We start from the raw sequence: 24,677 nt of genomic DNA on the forward strand, positions 1-24,677 counted from the left end.
AATCAGGCCTATGACCTGCTCCACTGGCCACATGGGCTCCAACAAAGAGCATGTTTGTTAAAGTTGATTGTCCAACACATAAGGCTGCAGTTTAGTGAAAGGAATGGCTTATTAGAGGATCACTATCTACAGTCATTTCATTTATATAATGGGCTGAGCTGTGCAAGTTTCAGAATGGTTAGGCTGACAACTGCCATGCAAAACCTCTGTTCCTTTAGAATTAGGTTAACCAGTTTGAGTAACTGGGCTACTCCGATCTGGTCTAATCTGGGCCGGATTGTTCTGGGTGTGTCTGTTGACTCTCCCCTGCTCAGCTCTGCCAGTGTGTACCCAGAGGGCCTGTTATTTTGGGAGCTCAGCTGAGAAGAGATGACAACATCATGAACTGCTTAAGCTGCTTACATTTCTTCAAGCTCTCCCAGTGCACCCTGGGATCTACACTCTTTGGGTTGCTACTGTCACCGTTGCTCCACATGCATTGAGTGCAAGTGAATAGGCACTGTGATGAAGCCACAAAGCATTTAGATATACACAATTTCACGCACACAAAATCTCCTGTTAGCAGTCATAGACTGTATGATGATATCAGTGGGAAGCATGTGCACGGATCACGTCAAGCGTTTGCAAAACTTCAAGATGAGAGAATACCGGAAAGGCGTGGAGTTGAGTGGGATGAGGTGATAGAGAGTTGAAAGGATGGAGGAAGGAGTGTGTGTGTGGGTGTGATGTTGTACTACTGTATATTATGTGCAGAGCACATCTGGAAGAGTTCTGTATTTATCAAAGCACAGATATTGACTGATTAAGGTATGAAACAGCACAACTTTCATTTCACTGTTTTCCTACACTGTTGTTAACTGTCCTGGAAGTCTTGCTAATATGTCAGTAGATTGTGCACATTGAGGTATTGGTAGAATATCTATACACAGAGAGAGAAGATGGGCAAAAGCAGTATTCTCACCCGTACCTTCTTCTGGTTAAAAAAATGTTGAACAAAAACCACTTAGAAACACATATTTAGGCTACAAACCAGTACCATGTCAAGTGGTGAAATGGATAGTTTTATTACTTCCTGTTCTTACCAGCTTTCTTTTCTTTTCATTTATCTTGTGATATTTCCAGCTCATTCCTGGTGTTGGAACAGTTGTACATGTGCAAGATAACCTCGGCCAGTTCAAGTCTAGCTAAGTGTTTACGTGCAGTAATAAATCAACTTGTGTGATCTGAATGTGTTTGTTTAGTTTAGTTTAATACAGCTTTGATCAGATAATGTTTGCATGCATTTTAAGCTTTTATTTGGCTGCACTAAGAACAAAGCCGTGCTGCTGTGGAGGCTTTTTTTTTTAATGAAAATTGCTATCACGTCACATAATTTTGTGGTTCTTCAGAAGCTTTTCAGTTTACAGCGAGGAATTTTGCAGTTGTTTTATTTTGTATACAAAAGAAGAGTGTGTATGACTGAATTTTTTCTTTCCTTGTGTTGGAGAAAATAAATACATTTTGTCATAACAGAAAAATACTTTCCAACAATGACAAAAAGTCACATAATCCTGGTATAAGCTATGCTGAATGATTAACAATAACAAAATATGATTACTGTGGTTAATTTATATATGGCTTGTTTAATTTTAAGTCTATACCAGCAGCAATAACAGTATTAAAAAAAAAATTGCATAGTGCAGGTAATAAGACCTTTCAGTCTTTTTATTTTATTTGTCAGGGCCCATGTGTAAAAAACATTAATAAAAGATGCCTTACACCAGATTTAGCCTTAGCTAGTTTCCATCTGCAGTCCCTGATAATGAAGCAGTATGGGACTGCTTCATTATGTAAACTGGTATTTTAACAGCAGCCATAATGTCAGCATGCCTGGCCCCAGGGTGGCCCGGTTGAAAAACTGATATGTTGAGTTCATTTTCCTCTTATATTGCAGGACCTGCGATGTGACTACCACACACACGTACGTATATTGCGGTGACGATGCTCAAACGATATATCGTGCTGCTCCACCTGGCAGAGTCTTCTGCAGTGTTACAGCTCAGCCTGCACTCATTGAGCCTGACGCAAACAGCAAAGATTGGCTCCTGTAAAATTACTGGCCAACGATATTAAAAGCTCTCCAGCCAGAGGAGTGATATAAAATTTAATAGCTTGAAATCTAAGCGATGTTAATATAGAGAGTGAACTTAAACCACATGTACGACTGAGTACACGTGTTAAGAGAGTAACTCAGAGTTAAAGACATTTAGGGGTAAGAAGATGAGCTGAAAAATAACTAAACCTTTCTGAAACATAGTGATATTATGCTGCTAAAAGTAGTTTGGACTGATGAAAGAATGAGGCGAAGAGAGGACAACATGTCTAGAAGAACTTTGTATTACATAAGAAGGTTTTTTTTTAATACTTGTCAAATTGCACAGGCACTCCGTTGGAGATGAATCAGAAGTCATTCTTTAAAATACCCTCAAATATAGAATCAGCTCACAACTGCAGCTATTCATTTGCCAAAAGCACATCTTGCACTTGCTGATAAGTGGGTTTGTGTAAACTTTAATTACTAATGCTTTGAGGATAATTCAGTTTTTTTCTATGTTTTCCTGGGTATACAAGGGATAAATCAGAGGGGAGATAAAAACTGAGATAAGTCACCAGTTACGTGTGCAGTTATACATCAGCATTCAGATGATGCTAGCTCAGACAGCACACCTCAAAGTAAGAGAGACTGGGAGGAGTTAAAGGACAAAGCAAGACAGAGTAAGAAGAACACCCCTCAAGCCAGAAGAGTCACATGACTTAAACTTGCAAAATTACAAGCAAAGACCTTTACTATGCAAAACATGTTCATGTATTAGCAGTAATACATCTCATTTGGCAATATGTTCAGATGGAGTGTCTTCATTTTGGTGTGCTGATACTTTCATCCATAGCTCTATATCCAGTTATACTGCTGTGTGGAAGATTTTTAATCAGAACTATTTGTTTCTGGTTTTATTTTACCTTTTAACTTGCTGTCCTGTACTTTACAAACTCAAGGTGTGGCCAACTGGGGAATATGAGAAGACCTTGTGTAAATGCTTCTTCATGCAAGCATACTGTCCGCATTCAGTTCAGCAAAAATATAATCACACTACAACATATGCAAGCATCTGCAATGCAAATGGTTATTGCCACACAAGCAAACATATCTGCAAAATGTAGACACAAATGCAGTTCCCTCATATGACTGTAGACTCAGGTGTGCACACAGTCATATTTTACTGTAATGTCTCTGGGATAAGCTATAATTACCTAATTAATGTCATCCCATGTTGTGTGTTAGATAACAGGCAGAAGTATTGGTCTCCGCAACAGCCTCCAAACCAAACACAGCAGATGGTAAAGGCATCAGAAGTACACTTGCATCATAGCCTATGCCTTGGATTGGATTTGCTTTCCAAAAGTCTTAATAAGGATTCAAACTCTGACTTTTTAATAAACAAGCTTCGACTATATATATAAATGTATATGTGCTGTGTATATCATACAAAATTTAAAGTTGCTGTACTGCATTATTGTGGCTCCATTGCACCTCTCTTGCCCTCCCATCTTTGTAAAACACTGAACACTCAAACCTACAGAGCATGATGTTTAAAAGTTAAATAAAAAGAGTATCACATATATCGATGGATTTTTTTTTTCTCCTTACTTCATTGCAGAATATTCTCAATGTGCAAATATGCAAAGATTAATTTCTTCTAAAACTAGTTTTGTGAAAAAAAATCTGTGTTGCATTTCCTTCACATAAACCTTCAGAGCACTAACAGAACTGCACGCTAACAAGCCCCAACTAGTATGATCCAGTAGCATAAATGCAGAAAATCAGCCACCTTTAGGTCATTTTTTCCTCCATTTTTCTGCTTTTATCGTCTCTTCAATCAATCGCAGGGTGCGTTGACACAGCTACTTATTAGGAAGCAGCAGTGGGCAGGCGGAGATAGCTTTGCAAAGACAAACAACTTAATTAGTGGCGGCACATAGCTTTAATAAGTCCAGCTCAAAATAGTTAGGAAAAGCTGCTGAAAAACATAACATCAGCAACACTGTAATTATGGCTGAGCTCGGTGTTGATTTGGGATTTAAAGTGGCGCACACAATTATTATGTTACTGACGCTTGTGCTGTATTGTTGGTGTTTTCCTAATAGGGAGTCAACAATAAGGCATTCATATCTACTAAGCACATAAACAGACAGCTCTTAAGTGTTTAGCACTGATAAAAGGCAACATGGTTTATTTTGTAAATGTACAAATATTTAATGATAAATAAAAATGCCCAGAGCTTTGTATGTGTGCACGTCTGTAAATTTTTGTGCATGCATCTTTAGTCTGGTTGTATGATGCATGAAAGAAATGCACTGTATTTCCTGTGCTCTCTCACATTTCTTTGTCTACAAATGTTCCACAAAGAAGAATGAATTAAACACTTTCCACCCTACACACCTGCTCAAATATGCTAATATAAACACATCCCACCAGGATTTTAACTTTTATTCTGCACTGGATGAGCAAACACGGTGCGGTAATCAACAATGCATTTACCTTTTAGAATTATTCCACGGTCTTTGCAGTGAAAATGAAGATCACTTCAGCTGAATCATGAAGGCAAATATAGTGCTTCTTTAATCCAATTAGCAATTGAAATCTGCTTGTGATTAGTGCTTTGTTAAGGTACTAGCTAAGTACACAATCAGGAATCATGCCCACCTTTGGACATGCAGTTTGTTGTGGTGCTGTTTTAGAAGTGTGCAGAGACAATATACCCAACTTCCACTGCGTAAAATTAATGCATTTGGAAATATCTGAGTATAAATGTAACTAAAACTCTGGTAACTAGAATTAATTTTCCCCAATGGAAACCATGTATTTTAAAAGGCCTGGAATCAATCTAAGGCAGAGCTGGGTAACTTCGTTCCTCGAGGGCAGCAAATGTGAGGGGTTTCCCTGCTGCAACACACCTGACTCAAATCAATAGGCAATTAGCAGACTGGTTCAGAGTTTAATGTTAAGCTCTGCATAAGTCTGCTAATTAAGTCTAATGTGAAGGTGTCTAATGTCTAAGGTGTGAAGCAGCAAGGCAACTCCTAACACGCAGAGGACTAGAGATGCCCACTCCTGATCTGCAGGGTCTAAGTTTCACAAGTCATTTGTGAAGCTATATTACAAAGATTATCTCTGAAAAATAATTATTCTTACTCGTTAGGTTAGAAAACCATCACTGAAGTGTTTGAATCTTACAAATATACCTTCAAAAGAACACAAAGAAGTGGATGAAGAAAACTTTTACTTTCGGGATTTGTTGAACAAAGATCTCTCTGACTGTGAGGTGTGCAGTCTTTAAAGCCAGAAATTAACTTTTACATTTTAAACAGAGGTATATCTCATTTTGGATAAGATGTTCATGAGCTCACCATAAGGAAAACTTTAAACCACAGTGATATGAATGGTGTAACTGCAAGGAGAAAACCACAGATCTTTCACTGCAATGTGAAAGATCACATTGAAAACTGTTTTCATACAAAACCACAATATAACTTTTGGAATGACATGGGAAGTTTTTCATTTTTAAAAGATTCTTATCCCATCTGTAATACGCGACAGTGGTAATATCATGTTTTGTGCTTGCTTTGCAGTTTCTGGATCAGAATGGCTTGCTATTGCTAATACAACAATGAAACCTAAAATACCAGTGAATTATGAAAGCAAAAGTCAGAATGTATTTCCGTGAACACTGAAATCAAATCAAAATACACTCCTTTATCTGAGGGAAATGTTGAGTTGCAAAGGAGGAAAGGCCATCAGTTTCCCAGGAGTAAAGCTGTTCTGTACTGTTGTACCATACTGCTAAGGATAAATACTTAATTATAATATTTTAGTCTCATTTCGATTGGCTTCTTTTTGTCTACTTTTTGGATTTTACACCAATGATTTATAATGACATGTATGTTCAGAAACATAGAAACTTCTAAAGGGTTAATTGACTACAGAATCCAAATACTAAGGATGATCATTATAATTGCATTTTTCTTTACGTCAATTTTATTTCCTGCAGACTTAGGCATTTTAAATATTCCTTAAGATTAATTGTTAGGATCACATTTACATGAGAACAATGACTTGTTGAAATTGTTTTATAAGTTTGAATGTGGTTGTAAAGAAATGTGACGTGATTAGGTTTAATAATCTGCTGAGCTGGTTGTCTGTCTCAGTAATTAGCTTGGTGGTTTCGATGCAAGCTCGGGTCAAGTCGCTCGCCGCAGCATGGTTAGAGGTCATCACAAAGTAGGCAGCTTGATTAGCCTGTGGGGTAAACAGAACTTTGATATTTCAGTGTGTGTGAGGCGACTGGGGTAGGTGGGCTTTATTGTGATCCCACAGCCAAGACAGGATGGAGACCCTGAGCCAAACACAAGAGACCGGTAGAGAAACTCAGAATGAGACAGAGAAGCCATCTGTCCCTGCAAGCTTTGCAGTGTGGAGCACAGAGCACTCAGCCACCCACGCAAACACACATTCCCCACAACTAACACAGGCTCTATGATATCAATAAATGTACAGTTTGTAATTAATTTGGCTTTTTTCTTAGCAAAAATCAAGTATTGCTTTTATAAATACTTTTTTTTTTTTACCAAAGTCTAATCACGATCACATCTAAATAAAAGCGTTCTCTTGGCTTAGAATGAGTAAATGCTTAGATGGTGGTGCACCAAACCGAAGGCTGCCATGTTGCAAGGACATCTTTGAATAGGGTCGCTGAAAGGGAATAAACATGTTAGCAGCATTTAGCTGTTTATCCCCGTGTGCTGTGGTGGGGGACACAAGCAAAGATGATCGAGGATCATTCAACATGCTATTCTCCATTAAAATGGAGGACCTTACATACTCTTTGCCACTCGAGAGGAAGGAAAAGATAAACTAGAAAATAGGAGAAAACTAGAGCCTAAGTCGGTGTAGCATTTTCCAGATGGAGACAGTTCATGGATGAAAGGGACTTCAAAACTGACGAGGAGGTTGCAGGCTTTGGACAGGTAACTTAACAGTGAAGTTTATTTTAGCATTAGAAATGGTGCAGGGTAGGGCAGCTACTACTTTATCCTACTTTAAGTCAGATAATGTACCGTTACTTGCGATAAAATGAGACGACTAATTAGTTAGTAAGTCTGCGGTGGAAAAGCTCAGTTTTTCAGTTGCTGTTACGCTTCACAGAAGTCATACCAGCTGGTAACCGCATCTCGCTTGTATGGCATGGATTTATTCTTTTTAAGGGTAACAATGATTACACGACATCTACAAGTGAGACGCTGTGACTGCACTCCTTGCGAGTGGATGTTTTTCATGGCAGGGGTGCTCTTTTTGGCACAACACCATCTCCCTCTCCCTACGTCACTTCCTGACTTGTGGTATTAGATGCAATAGAAAAATTCTTGCAGAAACTACTCCTAAAGCCCAAATAGTGTATTTTGTGTACCAGCATTCACAAATGTGTGTGTATGTGTGTGTGTGTGTGTGTGTGTGTGTGTGTGTGTGTGTGTGTGTGTGTGTGTGTGTGTGTGTGTGTGTGTGTGTGTGTGTGTGTGTGTGTTGTGCTTACTAGCGTCTGGCATTTAAAGGAGCCATGCAAATTGTTTTTTTTTCCTCTATTTTTCAGAGTGTGATGACTGATTTTAGAGTGAGTGTGAGGACTGCCTCCACACTGTGTCAACAACACATCCCACCAAATATGCCCACAGGGTCCCTGTTTCTGAACAGAAACACCAACATACACAATACATCATGTCAAACCTTAAAAGGAAAAGCTGTGGAAGCAGCAAGGAGTGCTGCTGTTCACATTGTCGCCGTTTGAGAGGTCCATCAGATTACTTCCTATCAACAACCATAGAAATATCAAACACATGGCTTTTCAGAGAGGGTGTGCTTCTTTAAAGTAGTGACATGAGCATAAAGATGTTATGTGGAAATCTCTAATGCTGTAACATTTTTTAAATTATTCATGGCGCAGTGTGAATTTTTCAAGTGGATGAAACAGGATGTTATTTTGAAGATTCACACAAAGACTATGGGCAGCAAAGCAAACATGTCATCTTTGATCTCCGTTCCTTCTGGTCAGTGAGAGTTAACCACTGAGTGACAGGAGGAAGGAGTAGCAGAAAGAAAGGAACATTTGTATTCTATATGTCTGTTGTCATGTCACGGATGGACTGTTTTAAGGGGAGGGGTGTAAAAAAGGTGAGTTTAGCATTGTGATTGTAGCTAAGGGTTTGGTCCACTTACAAAGGTTAGCACAATTAGTTTGGATTAGTATGAAAGCTCAGTCACACCAAGTGACGTGTTTTTGTTTGTATATGTGAAAATGTGGCTCTTAGTACTATTTTGCTTCATATTTTGTAATCATATTTTATTGTAAAACATTTTGGGATTCTTTCCATGAAAAGTGCTATAAAAATAAACTTTATTTATTACTTTATGTGAAAGCCATATTAGTTACGAACACCAAACTTAAAACAGAAACTCCACAACTGCGTTAATTTAGTGATGCTGCTTTGTTACTTGCAGTGAAAGAGCAACTGAAAGGGAAGGATTTCAATTTTTGAGATGGGTTTTTATTTATCCTGCTTTTTGTTTTCTTAGTCTTGCGTCATTGTGCGGTCATTGTAACTGCATGATGTTCTCATGGTCCACTTGGTCCACTGCAGTCTGGAAGCAAAGTATTAAAGACAATCGCAGTGTGAATGTTCCCAAAGATGATTCCCATGATTGAAAGCTTGTTCAAGGAACATGTAACGATTAAAGTTTTCCTTGGATGTGCACAAGTTCATTTGAGTCATTATTAAAGAATAAATGTCTTATATGGTTCTTTTATCGTAATACGTGCAATAATACCGGCTGTCTGTAGCACTGGAAAATGAGACACTAAATATTTAAAGTTATAAACAATCTAGATGGTATAAATTTGAGAACGCGATGACCTGCTGTTGTGCTGTCTGCTCTTGAAAGGTATGTCACAGAAGATATTTTGTTGTCGAATACTCAAAGACTTTCTTTGGTCTCTTCTCAGATCCATGAGCCTCAGCCTGAGAGCCTCAGAGATCTCTGTTGACATTTTAACAAAAAGAAAGAAGTAAGTCTTGGCACCAAATCTGGAGCCCTTGAATGTACAGATTAAAAGCTTTTTGATTTGATCAAATAAATTACCATAATTACCATAATTAAATTACCATTCTTTGTATCAAAGAATCTGAAAGGTTTTTTTTTTTTAGTTTTTAGTTTTGTTTTTCGTTTCGTTTCGTTTCGTTTCGTTTCGTTTCGTTTCGTTTCGTTTCGTTTCGTTTCGTTTCGTTTCGTTTGATTTGGTTTGGTTTGGTTTTGTTGCCACACACCTGTAGTCACATTACCACTCACAGAAAATTACCAAAATACAAAAAGAAATAAAAACATCTATGTACAGTAGAAACCCCAATCATAGATTTTTTTTCATTCAGATCTAGCTAAACAGAGGAAACTCAGCAACTGGTGATAGTGCTGGTAAACCAGACAGAAAACATATGAGTACCGACACAAACACACAAAAAAATTACATTTATCTACACATAAAGTATGGTATGAAAACAAATGCATTCTCTTAATCTGCTTTTTGGAGTTCCTCATCATATTTCCATCTATGCTAAGCTCTGAAGGTTACTGCAAAGTAAATGTCTTTGTATTCTCAACAGTACAATAAAATATTTGAAACAGAATGCGTCATACGCCCAGGCTGAACAGCTGACCACTTGAATACACAGCACACTAAACACAGGGACACAACATAAAGGTCAGGACCACTAGGACTAGTTACACAACTACTGAAAAGAAGCCATATCATCTGGATGTGCTGTGTTGAATGCAAAATAATTTCTTGTTAATCAGAACAATAGTCACAGTGAATATAGATACCTTACTGCAACAAACTCCAATATATGACATGATGGGAAGGAGCTGAAGCAATTAAACAATGTCCCTGTCCTACTTTTTCACTGTAACCTTCAAGCAAAGCTGCAGCATTTTTGAGTTATTGTGTGTAACCTTTTCATCTCGCCTACAGCATTGTTCATTTTCTTTATGGAAGTCAGTTCTGCTGTTAAGGATTACTGTTAGATCACTGCCTTCCATTTCTCTCTCACTCCCTCTCGCAATGCCACTCTTTATCCCTTCGCTATCCTTTTACTTAACTCTCCATCCCTTTGTCTTTCTCTCTCCGTACTGCAGTGTAGGCAGAGACTTGTCTGCTCTAATTACATTGAAAATGATGTGATCATTCACTAAAGAGAATCTCTCTGACATCTGACAAAACAAGGAGAAAGTTTGTCAGGTAGGAGACTGAATCACACTGCTGTCTGTAGTTTTACAGATCTATAACTGTCAGATTAGTTAGTTAGAGTTAGTTTGTTCTATATGTTTATCAGTTTTTATCTCTCATCTTCAATGCACCTTGTCAGAAATCCTTTTGTACCTCTTTGTAGATGTTTACTTTTGTGCTTTGCTTTAACTCTTCCCCCAGCTTGATATGCACATTTTTTTCAATGTTGTACTTACTTTGTGTTTTTTACAACTTAGCTCTCCCCTAATTTCTAATTTCCTTCTCTTTCTGTTAATACTATCTGGATATTTTTGGATTTGTTGGAAATGTGAAAAGGAAGAAGTTTGGTGATGATCTGGATCACCGTTTGGATCCAGGATTTTCTTTTAGAACTGTGGCCCATGGTGGAGGTTTGCTCTCTCAGAGTGCTTTTCTAGTTCTTTTTGCTCTTTTTCTAAAGAATACATATAGGCTGTAGAGTACTTTTACAGATATTGTCCAGACCTCCACAGTATGATAAATACAGTAAAAACAGTGACAAATATAGAATATATAGTGATTTAGTATTCAGAATAGGACTAATTTTCCCAATATTTGAAGTGCTTCTTGTGAGTTTTGTCCTTCCATGGCTTACATGTGGTTTTCAGTAGTTTTTTTTTTTGGACCAGTTCACATCAAGAAATTTTATTTAGAGAGAAGACGTGATACATTACATGGACATGCACAAGATGAAGGTGCAGGGGCCGAGAGTGGCTTGCATGTTTTTATAACCCATTGTTTCTGGTGGCATAATTTATTTTATAAAGCTGTTGTCATCTTTTAAAAGTTGTCTCGCTATGACTCGGAAAAATAAAAAACAAGGCCAGTGTATGCAAGACTGAAGAAAAACCAAGCATGGACATGTGATGGCAATGATTAATGACAACTGTTTCTGTGTACAATAAAACCCTTGTTTTTTGGGCTATAAATGATGTGACAGAGGGAAAATACTTTGACCCAGTATATCATAAATGCTGGACATTTCTGTCATATTCACTGCTTGATCAATCAGTTTTATTATAAAAAATAAAAATATTTGTCTGACATGACACTCATTTATCAAGGCTTGGTAATAATGACATATTTCCCCCACAAGGTTCACCAACTACCATCAACAAATTCAAGTTAAAGCTCTACGATACAAAAAAGAAGCACCACCATCATCTCTGGGCAAAAGCTTATTTAAAACTGTCAGAAAAAAATGGGAAACTGTTCTATAGTCAGGCTAATAACAACTTTCATCTTTGGGAGAGATAGCTTGACTGCAAAAGGTTCAAACTAAACAACAGAGGGTCCATTTACGCCTTAACCCTTTAACCTTCACACTAACAAAGAGGCCAGAGAAATTGGTTTTTTTGTGTTTTTCCATTTGTTTTGAACAATAAAAAAGACAATACATGTTTTTAGCAAATGGTTGAGATGCTAAAAATAAGAAGTTAATAGTCATGTAACAACAGTAAAATGGTTGAAATTTGAAGCAGTATATAGTGTTATAACACTTAGTTTGGGTTTTATATACTCAAACCAATAGGTAAAGATGACTGAGTCAGGTTTGTTTACACATTCTTTTAAAGAAATTCATTGAAGCCACTGCAAATTTATCTCTACAAAATGGTATACTAGGACCTTAGAGGGTTAACTGGTGGAGACTGATGGCCCTCTCTCCAAGCTGGATTCTGCCACAAGTTTTCCCTTTCTGTTTAAGGGAGTTTTTTTCCTTCCCACAGTCTGAATAACTCCCAATAGTTTCTGAATTAGCTTGTATGAACACATTGTTTTATATTGAACTATAGAAGATGTATTGGTTTTTTTTGTTTGTTTTTTGTTTTTTTTGTTTGTTTGTTGACTTTTTTGGATCACAAAGAACAGACTTGAATAGATTATTTCTATAAAGTGTCTTGAGATGACTTTGAAGTGAATTATTACCATGCAAATGAGGTGGAATTGGTACCTTTCAGTTCAAAACCCAGTATCCCTCACGCTTTGGTGGTACATTAGTGTCTATTGAGAATGCAGCTTGTATATCTGGATAGCTATCATCAATTCTGAAAGGTGTACACATGCTTTAGAGCAATATGCACTCACTTCTATAAGACATCCGGATCCCATATTAATTCCATATTTAGTGTTAGGAATTTAATATTTACCCTTATAGATAAAAAGAAAATACACATATATTTGTTGCTCATACTTTGTATTACAGCTGAAACTTTAGGACAATTTGAACACAGACTTATGATTGGCTTTTAAATTCAAACACTTTATCATAAGGTGTAAATCAGTATGCCTTCCACGTACCCTGGTTACCCCACTAATAAGATTTATTACCCTTTTCTGGTAAGCGGTGTGGGATAGTGTTGCATGACTGGCAGATATAAGAGAGATGGCAAAATGCCCTGCCAAAGAAAATTGTAATATAGGCTTTTCTATTAGCACAAAACATAAATAACATTTAAATAAGAGCCATGTTTTAGATAGGTCACATCATTGTACAGAAGCAATCTGTTTCAAGTATTTGCAGGCCTTTCTCATGTGCATACTGTTTGTTTTAGCGCCTGTGCCGACAATCAGCTGGCTGGCTCTTGAAATGATGCAAGAGGAAATACAAAGTACATGTTACTTTTTTTCCCCCAGCTGCAACATTTGAGATTGAGTAAATATATTTACCAACAAACAGTTTAGGAAATGTCATGGATAACATGACTGCAAAACTACACATCTTCCAAATGTGTCAAACACTATTATATTTAGCACACAGTTCCCAGTACTATCAGCCCAGTATAATGGCAAAGCTTAGACCCAGATGTCCACTACTGAATACAGTGTTATTTTATAAATTTAGGTGCAAAAGTACACTAATAATAAAAATTTAAAAAAAAATACAGTTTATACTTTTTTCTTTTTTTCAATTTCCTTGTTTTTTTTCCTTGTGGGAGTCGGGCAGGCAAGATTTTGAGGGTTGGCTGAAGTGGAGCTATTAAAATAATAAAAAATGCATTGTGATGTTGTGCATTAAGAAAATATTGATCAAAGCTTTCAAAAGAGAATAAAAATGTAATCATTTCCCTCTGGAATGTTAAGAAACAAAAAGTTGCTCAAACTGGAAAAAAAGTAATAAGTATCAAATTGCAGTTGTAAAGCTCCTCATTCACTTGTGCATTCTCACTCTTTATTCTCTAATTACGCTATCCTTCCCCACAGATCCTCTATCTGGCTCACAAAAAGTGGATGTCTTCACAATAGTGCAGGCTAAGAAGGCACCATACCCACCACCCCTGACTGACGACTGCAATGCTCATTGGGGCTTTGTTGCCGTGGCAGCATCTCATTATGTAAATGATGTCTCCCTGATGAGAAGGAGGCAGGCACAGGCGTGATGCTCACTGCTCCAGACTGTGTAAAATTGGCTTCAGGGACCAGGATCGTTGCTATTTTTAACAGTCATCTTAACAATGTCTTTCTTCTCCATCCATAACACGTCCACGCATTTTAACACTTGTCTCACCTTTTTCTCACTGTGAGGACTAAAATATACTCCTGCTAAAAGACAAATACACACATGGGTGCTCTGCCACATCTCACATCCGAGCCTGACATTTATTGTGTCGAGGCTTCATACAGTGTGAGTTTATCCATAACTGAATTTCTATTATCATCTTATCCCTGATTTTTGTACCCTGAATATATTAGTGTGCCGTCCTCTGTCTTCATCATAGCTGAATGAATTCCTGCAGAAGAGTACTAATGGTTTTGTAGTATGTCATTTTGCATATTGTAGCTCAGGGAAAATGAAGTGCATTATCACATCCAGGTTTTACTTGAATGCAAGGCAAAAAACATTATCAGTTTTTTCTGAAAGCACAACATACTAATATTTAGGCTGGATCTAACAGTCATCAGTCAAAACACCTCAAAGCCAAAAAAAAGCCCTACCTTATCACGTATTTCAGCCTTAACACAAAAGAGTGTTCCATTATTAGCACTGTGCTATAAAGTCAAGCTAGTACACATGCGCAAGTAACAATACAAAGCTAATTGTTTTAAGTAGTATCAGTAGTAAAACCCTCTAGAGTGCAAAGTCACGGCATGGTGACATTAGAAGGGAAGTCAGGACTGTAATTACAGTTGCAGCAACTGAAATAGCTTACTCTTCCTCACACCTCGTGCTCCTATTTTTTACTTTATTTTCAGCCACTAGTAAAAAGTAATAATGCAAAATGTCTGTTTGTTTGTTTTTTATTTGCATGGACTTTCTGAGGTTAGACATATAATGAGAAAAAAAAATGCCAAAAATGTAACATCTCATTTAACATTTCACCATGCTTTTTCTGTAAAACCTATGTCAATAAAGTTCAAAGACACACAGTGGGACATTTCCAGACCTCCACAGGTTACAATAAACATGGGCTTGGGCTACATACAGCCATATCTAGCCTCTAAAACAAAATCAATTTATTTTCCCTGATTAGTCCATTGGGTCAGTCTAGGATGTCCCTCATGTTTTCCACTCTGTTTCCTCTCATAGACAGCGAGCATAGCTGAGATGGATGCTGTGATGCAAGCTGAAGTTAGGTCCACCCTGTAACACAGTCAGGAAATCAGCTACAGAACTAGAAGAGAGCATGAAGCAAGTAATCCTGTTAACCAGTTGCTGCAGATTTGCAGAAAACAGGGTAGTCTGTTACCATGTGGTCTGCCTAATGAATTCTCGCTCAAGAGAATACAACGTTATCAAGAATTAACCCCATAAGACTGGTGGTAACATACAGATATAGCTTTCTTTCTAACATGGAGCAATATTTGCATGCTTTTACCATTCAAGTTTGTTTCAGCGATAGCATTTTAAGTTAACAATAAAGGCAGAATGAATTAAATTCATGTTAAGATTTCCTTCACAGAGAATTTTAAGCTTTTAGTGGACAGTTCCATCTTTTTTCAACATCCACTTCATCCTGTTCAGGGTCCAGTGGAAACCAACAACTTCCACATGATGTAAAATCCATTTTAGCAGGTTTTGCAACATTTCTTAAAGGCAGAATGTTGCTGTGTGTCCAGCTCAGACTGGCCACCCGAGGTGCACCACTATCCCTCCCCTCTCTTAGCACTGTAATGATTAAAACCTCGTTCTAATAAAGGTTAACATCACATTCAGACGAACACTCTGCAATTTTTGTTATTTTTTAATGAAAAAATATCATTAGCATTATGATTTCACAATTTTATTTGTTTCTGGGATTTAATAGCTTCTTAAGTTTTGCTAAAACAGTTAATAATTTTGTAAAAACTAAGGTTTTTTTAAGCTTTGGCTCACTTACAGGTGCACCCCATCTCCACATTTTCTACCACTACCTGCCCTCCAACAAAACTGTTCTAGATACACCACTGGATGCTGTGGGTCTGAATGGGTTAAGAAACTGTCAGCTTCATTAAACCCAGCCATCATTCGCTCATACCACCAACACAGCAGAGGCCTTCCAGCTGATCAGACTCCCTGGCCTGCTCTCTTCCTGTAGGTTTGTTACCACTGGTCCAACCTTATCTCCGCTCATTCCTACCTCCCCATAATCCCTTTTATAGTTTCTACCAACTTTAATTACTCCATGTCCAAAGCAGCTATTAATCCGGAGAAAGATTTGAAATATAGAATGTAGCTGGCAATAAAATCTCTTGACACAACATCATTCTAAGGCCTTGACAGAATTATTTCAGTGATGTCACTCTGACTGGAAAATGCTGCCCTCTTCAATCTTTGACTGACAATAATTCTATGTGATGCTGTTCTAGTCCCAGTAGGCTCTGCAGGTCTTTGATGATTACAGCAACCTATAGCTTCTACTGTGACCTTGGGATACTATAATTGCTTCTGTGCCCTTTTTCTGCCCTCAAAACCTCCTGTAACTCTCCACTGTATGACTCATGGTCTGTTTAAGATATATTTATAATACTGCAAGAAAATGACAGTTCGACTTTCCTTTCAATATGCTTTCAGTATATTTCACAAAAATATATGATTCTAGATTAAAGCAACCTTTTTTTCATTTAATCTAATGTGTATTTAGAACAACACTCCTTTGCAAAACATCAATATGAAGTTCTTCAGACCTTCAGCGGGTTTTGTGTTTGGAGATAAATCAGGACAGGACTGTATAGAGCACATACTGCACACATCTTTAAAGTGAGCTCTCAAGGTGTATAAATGATTTTGATTCTGTCACATAACACTGCAACACTGTTCCAGTGTTATGTGACAGAATCAAAATCAGAATCAGCCTTGTTTGCCAAGTATGAACGTATACAAGGCATCTTTTGTCTGCAGATGTTGCCACTCTAGTGGAAGTATGAGGACAAGTAAAAAGTGAGCAAATAAGTAGGAAGTAATAAATGAAAAGACAGAGCAAAATATATATTAAATCTACAAATATCAGCTCAATATACAGCAGATGCAGTGGAGGAGAAGTATCAAATGAAACATGTGAGCGATGAGGTGCAACGGTGCATCATGCAACCAGTTTATCTGTTAAATAAAATGACTGCATGATTGCAACAGGGAAGAAGAACAGAAATGCTGCCATCTCACTTTGAAATATTTTACAACTCTGCCTTTTCCAGAAACAGAACTGTTATTTGTCGGTTTGACACACATAGACACAATTATGTGGGATTACATTTAGATGAGATTATCTACAGAAGCACAGAGTGCATTTCTGAAAGTACATTGCAGTAATCCAAAGTGTGCAGGTAGCAAATAATCCCACACCTATTTTGTCAGAGATCTGATTCATGTAATTACTTTGATGAATATTTTCAGATGTAGGAATTACATCTTTATCATGATCCCGATCAACATCAATGGACCACTGATAAATCTGAAACAGGCCACAAAAGCAGGCCAATAAAGTAGGCCACAGTGGTCAAACAGTCAATGTTTGGCCCTTATAATGTCTAGTTTGGTGCTCATACTATTCAAAACTAGGAGTCCACTGAACCTGGTGGATATAACATTTAAAAAAAAGGATTACTGGACATGAATTCAAAATAATATTGCAGATATTAATATAAATATCTGATGGGGGCATATATCCTAACATTTCTAGCATTTTGGTTAATGAGGATTAAAACATTTTAGTCCCTCTGAGTGACAATATATGTAGAGGAAAGCAAATGACACAGTCAACTTAGTGTCCACCTTGAGGAGTATTACCACCTTAAGAAATGACAAGGATTAATGCAAAAGATGTCTGAGAATAACAGAGAGACAGGGAAAATCTGAAAGAAAGAGGGGTGGGGAGTTATGAGGGGTAACAGTGACACGTTTCCACTTGTTCTGTGGCCTGGAAAATTAACAACCAGGGAAAGCATGTTGAAATAGAAACTGAGGGGACTATTCAGAAAGCTGTTCACCTCAGAAGGCATGTGGATTACCAGCAGCAAGTTGACTAGTGCACCAGAGATTTTATCAACAGAACACTTCTGGCAGTGCTGACGTCAGACTTAAAGCATTTTTTTTTTTCATTTCCATTTCCAAATTAAGCAATAATGTGGATTAAAACTTGTGTTTTGCCAGCATCTGATGCAGAAAAACCGTTCACCGTGAACCGACCAATAACTAAGTACCTCTTCATTTCTGCACAACAAACCTCATCAACGCAGCTCACATGTCAGATATTCAGTAAACCAAGCACTGATGACAAAGGGCTTCCTGGGTCACTCATATACCAAAGCCGACAGAGGAATTGAATAGACGGGCCTTCAACGTTCTCAAACAACAATCAGCACCCAAGTCAGAGATGGAAAGTGGCAGATCACTGATGCCACTCAGAGCCAGTTTCCTGCAGGCAGTATTACCAATCTGCATCAGAACCAGGAAAGCATCTGACAAGGAACAAATTCCACCACTCTGACTAAACAAATAGAACATGTCCTCACCATACCCCCTATTCACACAAGACAAACTATTTGTATTTGTCTGTGCCAAATACCAAATATCATGGGAGCTCACTGCTAGGAGTGATATTACAAACTACAGAAATAGTATTTGATGACCCCCTACACAAAAAAATAAAACTTTTGCTTATCCATTTATCTCACATGTAACCTGTTTGATGCGGAATACATGGAGGTCTGGACATATCTTTTAGACTTCCTGTTAGAGTTCATGATACAATGAGAACTGGCTGCAGGGTACCGACTACATCTAAGATTGTGTCTTCATGATAAAATCAACAAATCTTCTCTTTACCACAAGCTACTCAAAGAAGCCCGTTGGGCAGCCTGCCATTACTGAACGATTTTAATGACACTGTGTGCAGTTTTGCTGATGAGATTAGAGCAGGTGTCAGTGTTGTGGAGGACAGAGCCGCCCGTACTATGATTAATGAAGCGGCACCAAACTCCTCTCTGGGCATCTATTGATTCAGTGGCTGGCCTTGCGCTGAATTAATCTGCCTGCAAATATGCAAGACTTATGCCTTCTGTTGTGCTCATATCTGATGTTTGGGGCAGACATGAATCCACTGGCTGACACTTGCAGCCCAGGAGGGGAGTATATCAATGCACCGCATTGAGATGAGGTCTGAGGAAAGTGATAGAAGTGCTGTCAAAGTTATTTGCTCATCTCAATGTGGCATGCATGATTTACCAACAAAAACAATCAAAATGAGAATAAAAAGTAGACATAAAATTGTGCAAGCTGGCTCAATTAGACTGGGTTGCAATACTGCCATAAGGGGAAACAGTTTGGAGGAAAATGTCCTCATAAACGATACACAATGCATCAACACAAGCCTGTTAGTGTGTATACGCACGGGTTAGGCAGCTAAGATTTCAGACAGTGAAAAGATGTAAAGCTGAAAGAATGTTTGTCATGTTGAGTTTGACACATCACTATACACAATTTAGTTTCAAGGAAACTAGGAAATAACGCAATGGAATTATTGGTGTTTATACTGAAGCTCAGGTTCATGCTATTTCTTTCTAGGCAGCCATGTTTCTGCCTGTCAGCGTGACCATGTAAGCTTTCTAACTAACCATGCCCTGCAACAGAGTAACTTGGGATTCACAAGACAATAGAGATCTGGAAAAAAAAGTAGAAGAAGAAACTCTTCTTACTAGAAGTAGGAAAATGACATGTGGCAAAAACGGGTTCTGTGATGAGGTGGATAATTTACAAACAATTCTTACCTGGTTTTAGCAGGAACCATGATTGGGAAAAATCAGGGCTTTACTATATTGGTCTGTGGGAAATCACTGGGAGAGTTTTTCTGACATGGTTTTTGTTCTGTTTATCCCCAGATTATATCCCAGCACGAAAGATGACAAATATGTGTTTCTGCACATTTAGGTCAGCTCAGCTCCATTACTTATGAGATGAAGTGTAATTGTGAATTATGCTGAATCACTTCCATGTGTGGAAAGGAACATACAAGGTTAATGGAAAAGCTGACCTATCATAAAACTGAAAGTGCAAATAAAAATTCCAGAGTCAATTTAGTTAATGAGTGAGAACTGATCTGGGAATAAAGTATTCCTGCTCTGTGAAGAAACAGAGCAGACAGAAGCTTTTGTGTGCAAACAGCTTGCAGAAAAAACACCAGGAGATTGCAGGTGGTTCTGGCTTTAATGAACCGTTTCCCTGAAACACTTTGTGGGACGACGGGTTGCCAACATTGGCAGGGTCAACAGTGATTTTCCCAATCCAATTCTCTGCTTCTGTGCCATTCAAGTCATTGATGGAGGGCAGCTGGCACCAGCGAGCCCTGAGTGATAAAGAAAGTACTGAGGACTTATTGCTAAAATTAGAAAGAAGTTAAGCCACATCAGTTGTTGGATCTATAAAAACTAGAACATTCAAGCTTTGTTAAATGTTCTTGGTGTAGATGAGGATGTCCAGAATTTTGGAAAGGGTGCCCATTTGGAGCTCCATGGCAAGCCATGCCTGCAGCATAGGACAAGAGGTAAAGTTGTTGCTGAGTTCTATTTTAAAATCAGTTCTTTTCAGCATATTTTGATAGAAGTTGCATCTTGCCATGTGACACAAATATCAGGAAAAAAAGAAACAGATTAAAAGAAGTCTTTTCTATTGACACTATGAATGTTTTAGAGATGAAATAAAGTTTGATGGGCGAGTCTCTTCAATAACATTCTTATAAATGCATCCACATGTCCACAGAGACATTTATGAAAGTGAAGTCAATCTGTTGCTGAGGAGGCTTCAGTCTGTGTGTCTTTCTGTCTGTCACTGTAAAGAGTGTGTGTATGTGTTTCTCTTGGTGTCACTTGTCCCAGAAAATGTCAGCTCTCTAGCAGTTTATGACCACCAAGACTGGTCTGTCTCAAAATAAGAGGACAAAATAAACATTATGTTCAATTCTAACATATTGTACATGAATGAAATCTCAGATATTTTTTTTCTGATTTAATACTAACTTAGCGATAAAGTACTTCAACAGCAGAATGACATAAAAAACTTCTTTTTTTATTCTGATTATTCATAATATGATGTTTCCAATTTAGAAGTTCTTCCCTCATAAGTAAATATGCCAACAAACAAAGGATGCATTGGTGTCTTATAGCATCGCTAAATATTTCTTACAGTAACATCAACAAGTAACATTTTTATTTTTTTGTGGAGCAGCTAGTATAACCCATTAAGGTTTTTAGCACCTGAAACAGTGTGTGGCAATATGAGATCCAATCCTATGGCTGTACTAAAAGTAAACAAAAAGGGATGAGCTGGCACGCTGCCATACTATTAATCCAGGTTACATTACATTCTGGAAAACCTCCATTGCCATTTGCTTTAAAGACCATTTTTAGGAAACAGTGTCGGTCAGCAGTCCTGTTTCTAATAGAGGAAACAAAAATGAACGTCAGGTCTTTAAAGGTTTAGAAAACGATCTTACTACTTCTATATCAGACCCTATAAAAGTCACCTGAATAAGGAGCTGGTTATTTTAACCTTTCCAGCTGCGCTAAGACAACTGGTGCAGTCATGTCTGTGACGGTGCGTAAACCATTGCGCACATCCCCAGTGTAAACTGGGTACAATGGTTTGTCCCTCCACGTTCCTCTAGCAACCTTGTCTCCACTTCGTCTCCGAGGCAATATAAAGCAGTTTACTTCCTTCTCCCAAGATAAATGCTGTTTTACAGTAATGTTATGGTCGTAAACCCACGCTAGCAGCCACAGCCTGTCCACGGTCCGACAGATGTGATGAGAATGTGCGGATTCAGTGCGAGCGAGAAACACAAAGGGACCTTTCAACAGGATGCCAGTGACACAATGGGATATCATCATCATTTCACGTTGCAGTGGGTTCCTTTGACTGGAGGAATTACGTTTAATGACATCACGCAACGCTGTAGTCAGGTTTACAATATGACCTGTCTGAATAATCTCATTTTTTTTCTTTCTTTTATTCATTTTTTATCGATAAGCAAGTAAATGCAAGAGAAGCATGTGATTCCAAACCAGCACATCGTGCAGCATGAAGGCCTACAGCAGCAGACGCTTTGGTGTCTGAAAGCAGAAGCTACCACATGCATCGTGCTGGGAAAGCTTCACCAACCAGTGGCTGTGATTGCTAACCTCAGAGGGGGATTTGGGCACCATGCATGGAATGAATGGGTGCATGTTGGCGTTAAAACATGTAGTTCTGGGTGAAGGCTCGCCTCTTACCCTTGGAAGCATCCTTGTCTTCTTTTGGCTTCGCCACTTTTCCGCTCATAGATCCCAGTTTGGATGTGTAATTCCCGATTTAGGAAAGAATTGAAATCCCCTTATGTGTTGACTGTCCTCAATGAAATCCCTACCAAAGGTTCCAGGTGCTGAGATAAGGGTTCTGTGGGGAGAAAAAATATTCATCGCAACTATACTGATTCCTTTTCATAACACAACAGCAGGGTTTAGTGATCTTTAACGTGACCCATCAAAAGGACAGCAGGATCTGGACTGGATGCAAGGTGTCCATCAGAAATATTAATGGAAACGTCCGACAATTCTTGCTCTTTAAACACACTCACTATAATATATGTGAAAGAGCAACAATATAGTTTTAATATACACATAGAAGCAGCTAGAAAGCATCTTCCCACAGCCACAGTTTCCAGTGAATTCACGCCACGCAGTAACCTACCTTATCTCCTCCACGTTTTCTGCTACATCAATGCACATTGATGAAAGGAAAATGCTCCCACTAGGAATCCCGTTATGTTGCATACAAAAAAAAAAAACACGACCTACTCTACTGTGACAAAGGACCAAAGCAGAGGAGCCACCAAAAAAAAAAAAAAATGAAAAAAATGAAAAAGAAATGAAAAGGGGAAAAAAAAAAAAAAAAAAGCTGCGAAATGAAGCGCAGTGTTTCTCCCCGGAGCTCTTCAGTCAAGAGAAATAGAAGTGAAAACACTGAACCGTACTATCTAACAAACCCCGGGAGAAATGCCATCAAGAGCAGCTTCTTCGACCAGGTTTTTGTCTCTGTGAGGTTTTTCCTGGTGGCGGAGCTCTGCTCCTCTCAACGCTCCGCAGGCACAGTCAACAGGATAGTCCACGTAGACGCGCTCCACCCGTTACAGCGCCTGTTCACACAATGGACATCAGTGTCTGGACCTCGGTGTCACAGCTTTGATGTAAACCTCCATGTAGAACCCTCCATCCATACATGCAGCCTTGCGTGTGAGCCGTGAGCTGTCGATGCAGCGCAGATTTACAGCGGGAGCTTGTGCCGCACGGCGCGCACCATCTTGCTCTTGCTTTCATTCAGCAGCCTTTGTGGAGCAATGCGTTATCCATCCCATTCACATCCAGGCTGCGCCTTCTATTCTCGTTGACTTTGTGAAATTCTTATATTTTGCAGCAGTGGCCAGAAATGAGGATAGAATGGCTACCTAATGGCTGGTGTGCAGCCTATTCATCACATGGTTTTATCTGTTCAAAGTTTTACAAATATCTCAGTCATTTTAAAAGGTATTTATGGCAAATTATAAGTACTAATGCCCCAATAATATTAGATCTGATATGAAATCAGCTTCCTAGGATTCAATCACTGTTAAGAATCGTACAATCTGACTATTTCTCATCAGAGTTTGTGCTGGAAAGTTTGCAAAGGACTGTTGGATGGAAGGAAGAGGACCGTCCACCAATATCCACAAAGTCTTTATCTTCACTTTTTTCCTGATAGAATATCACATGAGACAACATAGATCACTGAGATCATTTTCCACTTGGGATTTCAGATCAATCTTAAGTAGAAATATAGTCACAGATGCCCAAACTCACCAGTTTTCCGCATTGTCATCCTGCCAAGAGGTTACATTTTCATTTCGATGAGAGTCTCACAGAAATGCTTTTATTATTCCAAAAACAAGATGCTAGTTACTTAGAATTATCCAAAAATGTCAAATGGAACATTTTTTTTCAGGATTCAAAGAAAATATACTTAACATCTACCCATTTAAACATTTTCTGTCTGAAGAAAATGTACATTGACTCGTTTTTTTTTCAGTATCAGAAAACCCTGTTATGTTACTAATGGATTAAGCCTGTCTGTAGAGCATGTTGCTATACCTTACTCTTGATTTAGGTAAAGTTTTGTGTAATGGTAAGTTGTAGGGTCCTTACCTTGAATCTGGTTGGAGAAGCACAGAAGCTATTGCTTGTCCTTCATTTCCAAGTCTCCAGGTTCAAATGGTGACTGCCTCACGATAAAAACAAAAAACACACTAAAGAAAGGGAGGAAAAAAGCAAATAAAAGGTTTCAAGTGATCTAACTTAGTTTGGAGAACACATGAACAATTTTAGTGATGAATGGTATTTTTATCAGTGTATTTAAAAAGATCTTGTCCAATTCCAGTCAGTTTCTTGCAGGCTTTATGTCACATCTCTTCGTCCCGTAGGTCTGTGACATTCAGTGGTTGCAAAGGGAAAAGACCTGAGGGGTGAGGGTTGAGGGTTACAAGATCTATATAGCTATTTTTAGAAGAAACTGGACTCCCTTCTAACTTTCTTAGCATGCTCAAACGTTCCTAAGACATTGAGGGCACATTGGGCTCTGTTATGAAGGGTAACTTTGCCTCAGGTTTATTCAGGTTTAATCATTGCCGTGTAACACCTAATGTTTGTACAGAGTGCTATTAGTTATTTGTAAAATGCTCTTAAACATGTTGATAATGACAGGTTTGTCTCATATATATTATCTCTGCCACATTGCAAAAAGTGCTGCCGGAAGATGAAGAAAAGGCCAAAGAAACGACCTTGCCTCCAAACTGTTAA

General features: G+C 38.3%; 1 protein-coding gene across 1 annotated transcript in view; it reads right to left on the minus strand.

Annotated features, from left to right (window-relative positions):
- Positions 1–24,313, minus strand: part of fgf13a (fibroblast growth factor 13a) — a 118,903-nt gene extending 94,590 nt beyond the window's left edge. The window contains exons 1-2 of the mRNA XM_079250418.1: positions 24,027–24,313; positions 22,083–22,245 (exon numbers count right to left, since the gene is read on the minus strand). Coding sequence (XP_079106544.1) covers positions 22,083–22,131 — 49 coding nt within the window. The 5' untranslated portion in view covers positions 22,132–22,245; positions 24,027–24,313. The remainder of the gene's footprint in view (positions 1–22,082; positions 22,246–24,026) is intronic.
- Between the last annotated feature and the right edge of the window lie 364 nt (positions 24,314–24,677).

Source organism: Telmatherina bonti, assembly GCF_933228915.1.
Source record: "Telmatherina bonti genome assembly, chromosome: 12".
NCBI classification, from domain to species: Eukaryota; Metazoa; Chordata; class Actinopteri; order Atheriniformes; family Telmatherinidae; genus Telmatherina; species Telmatherina bonti.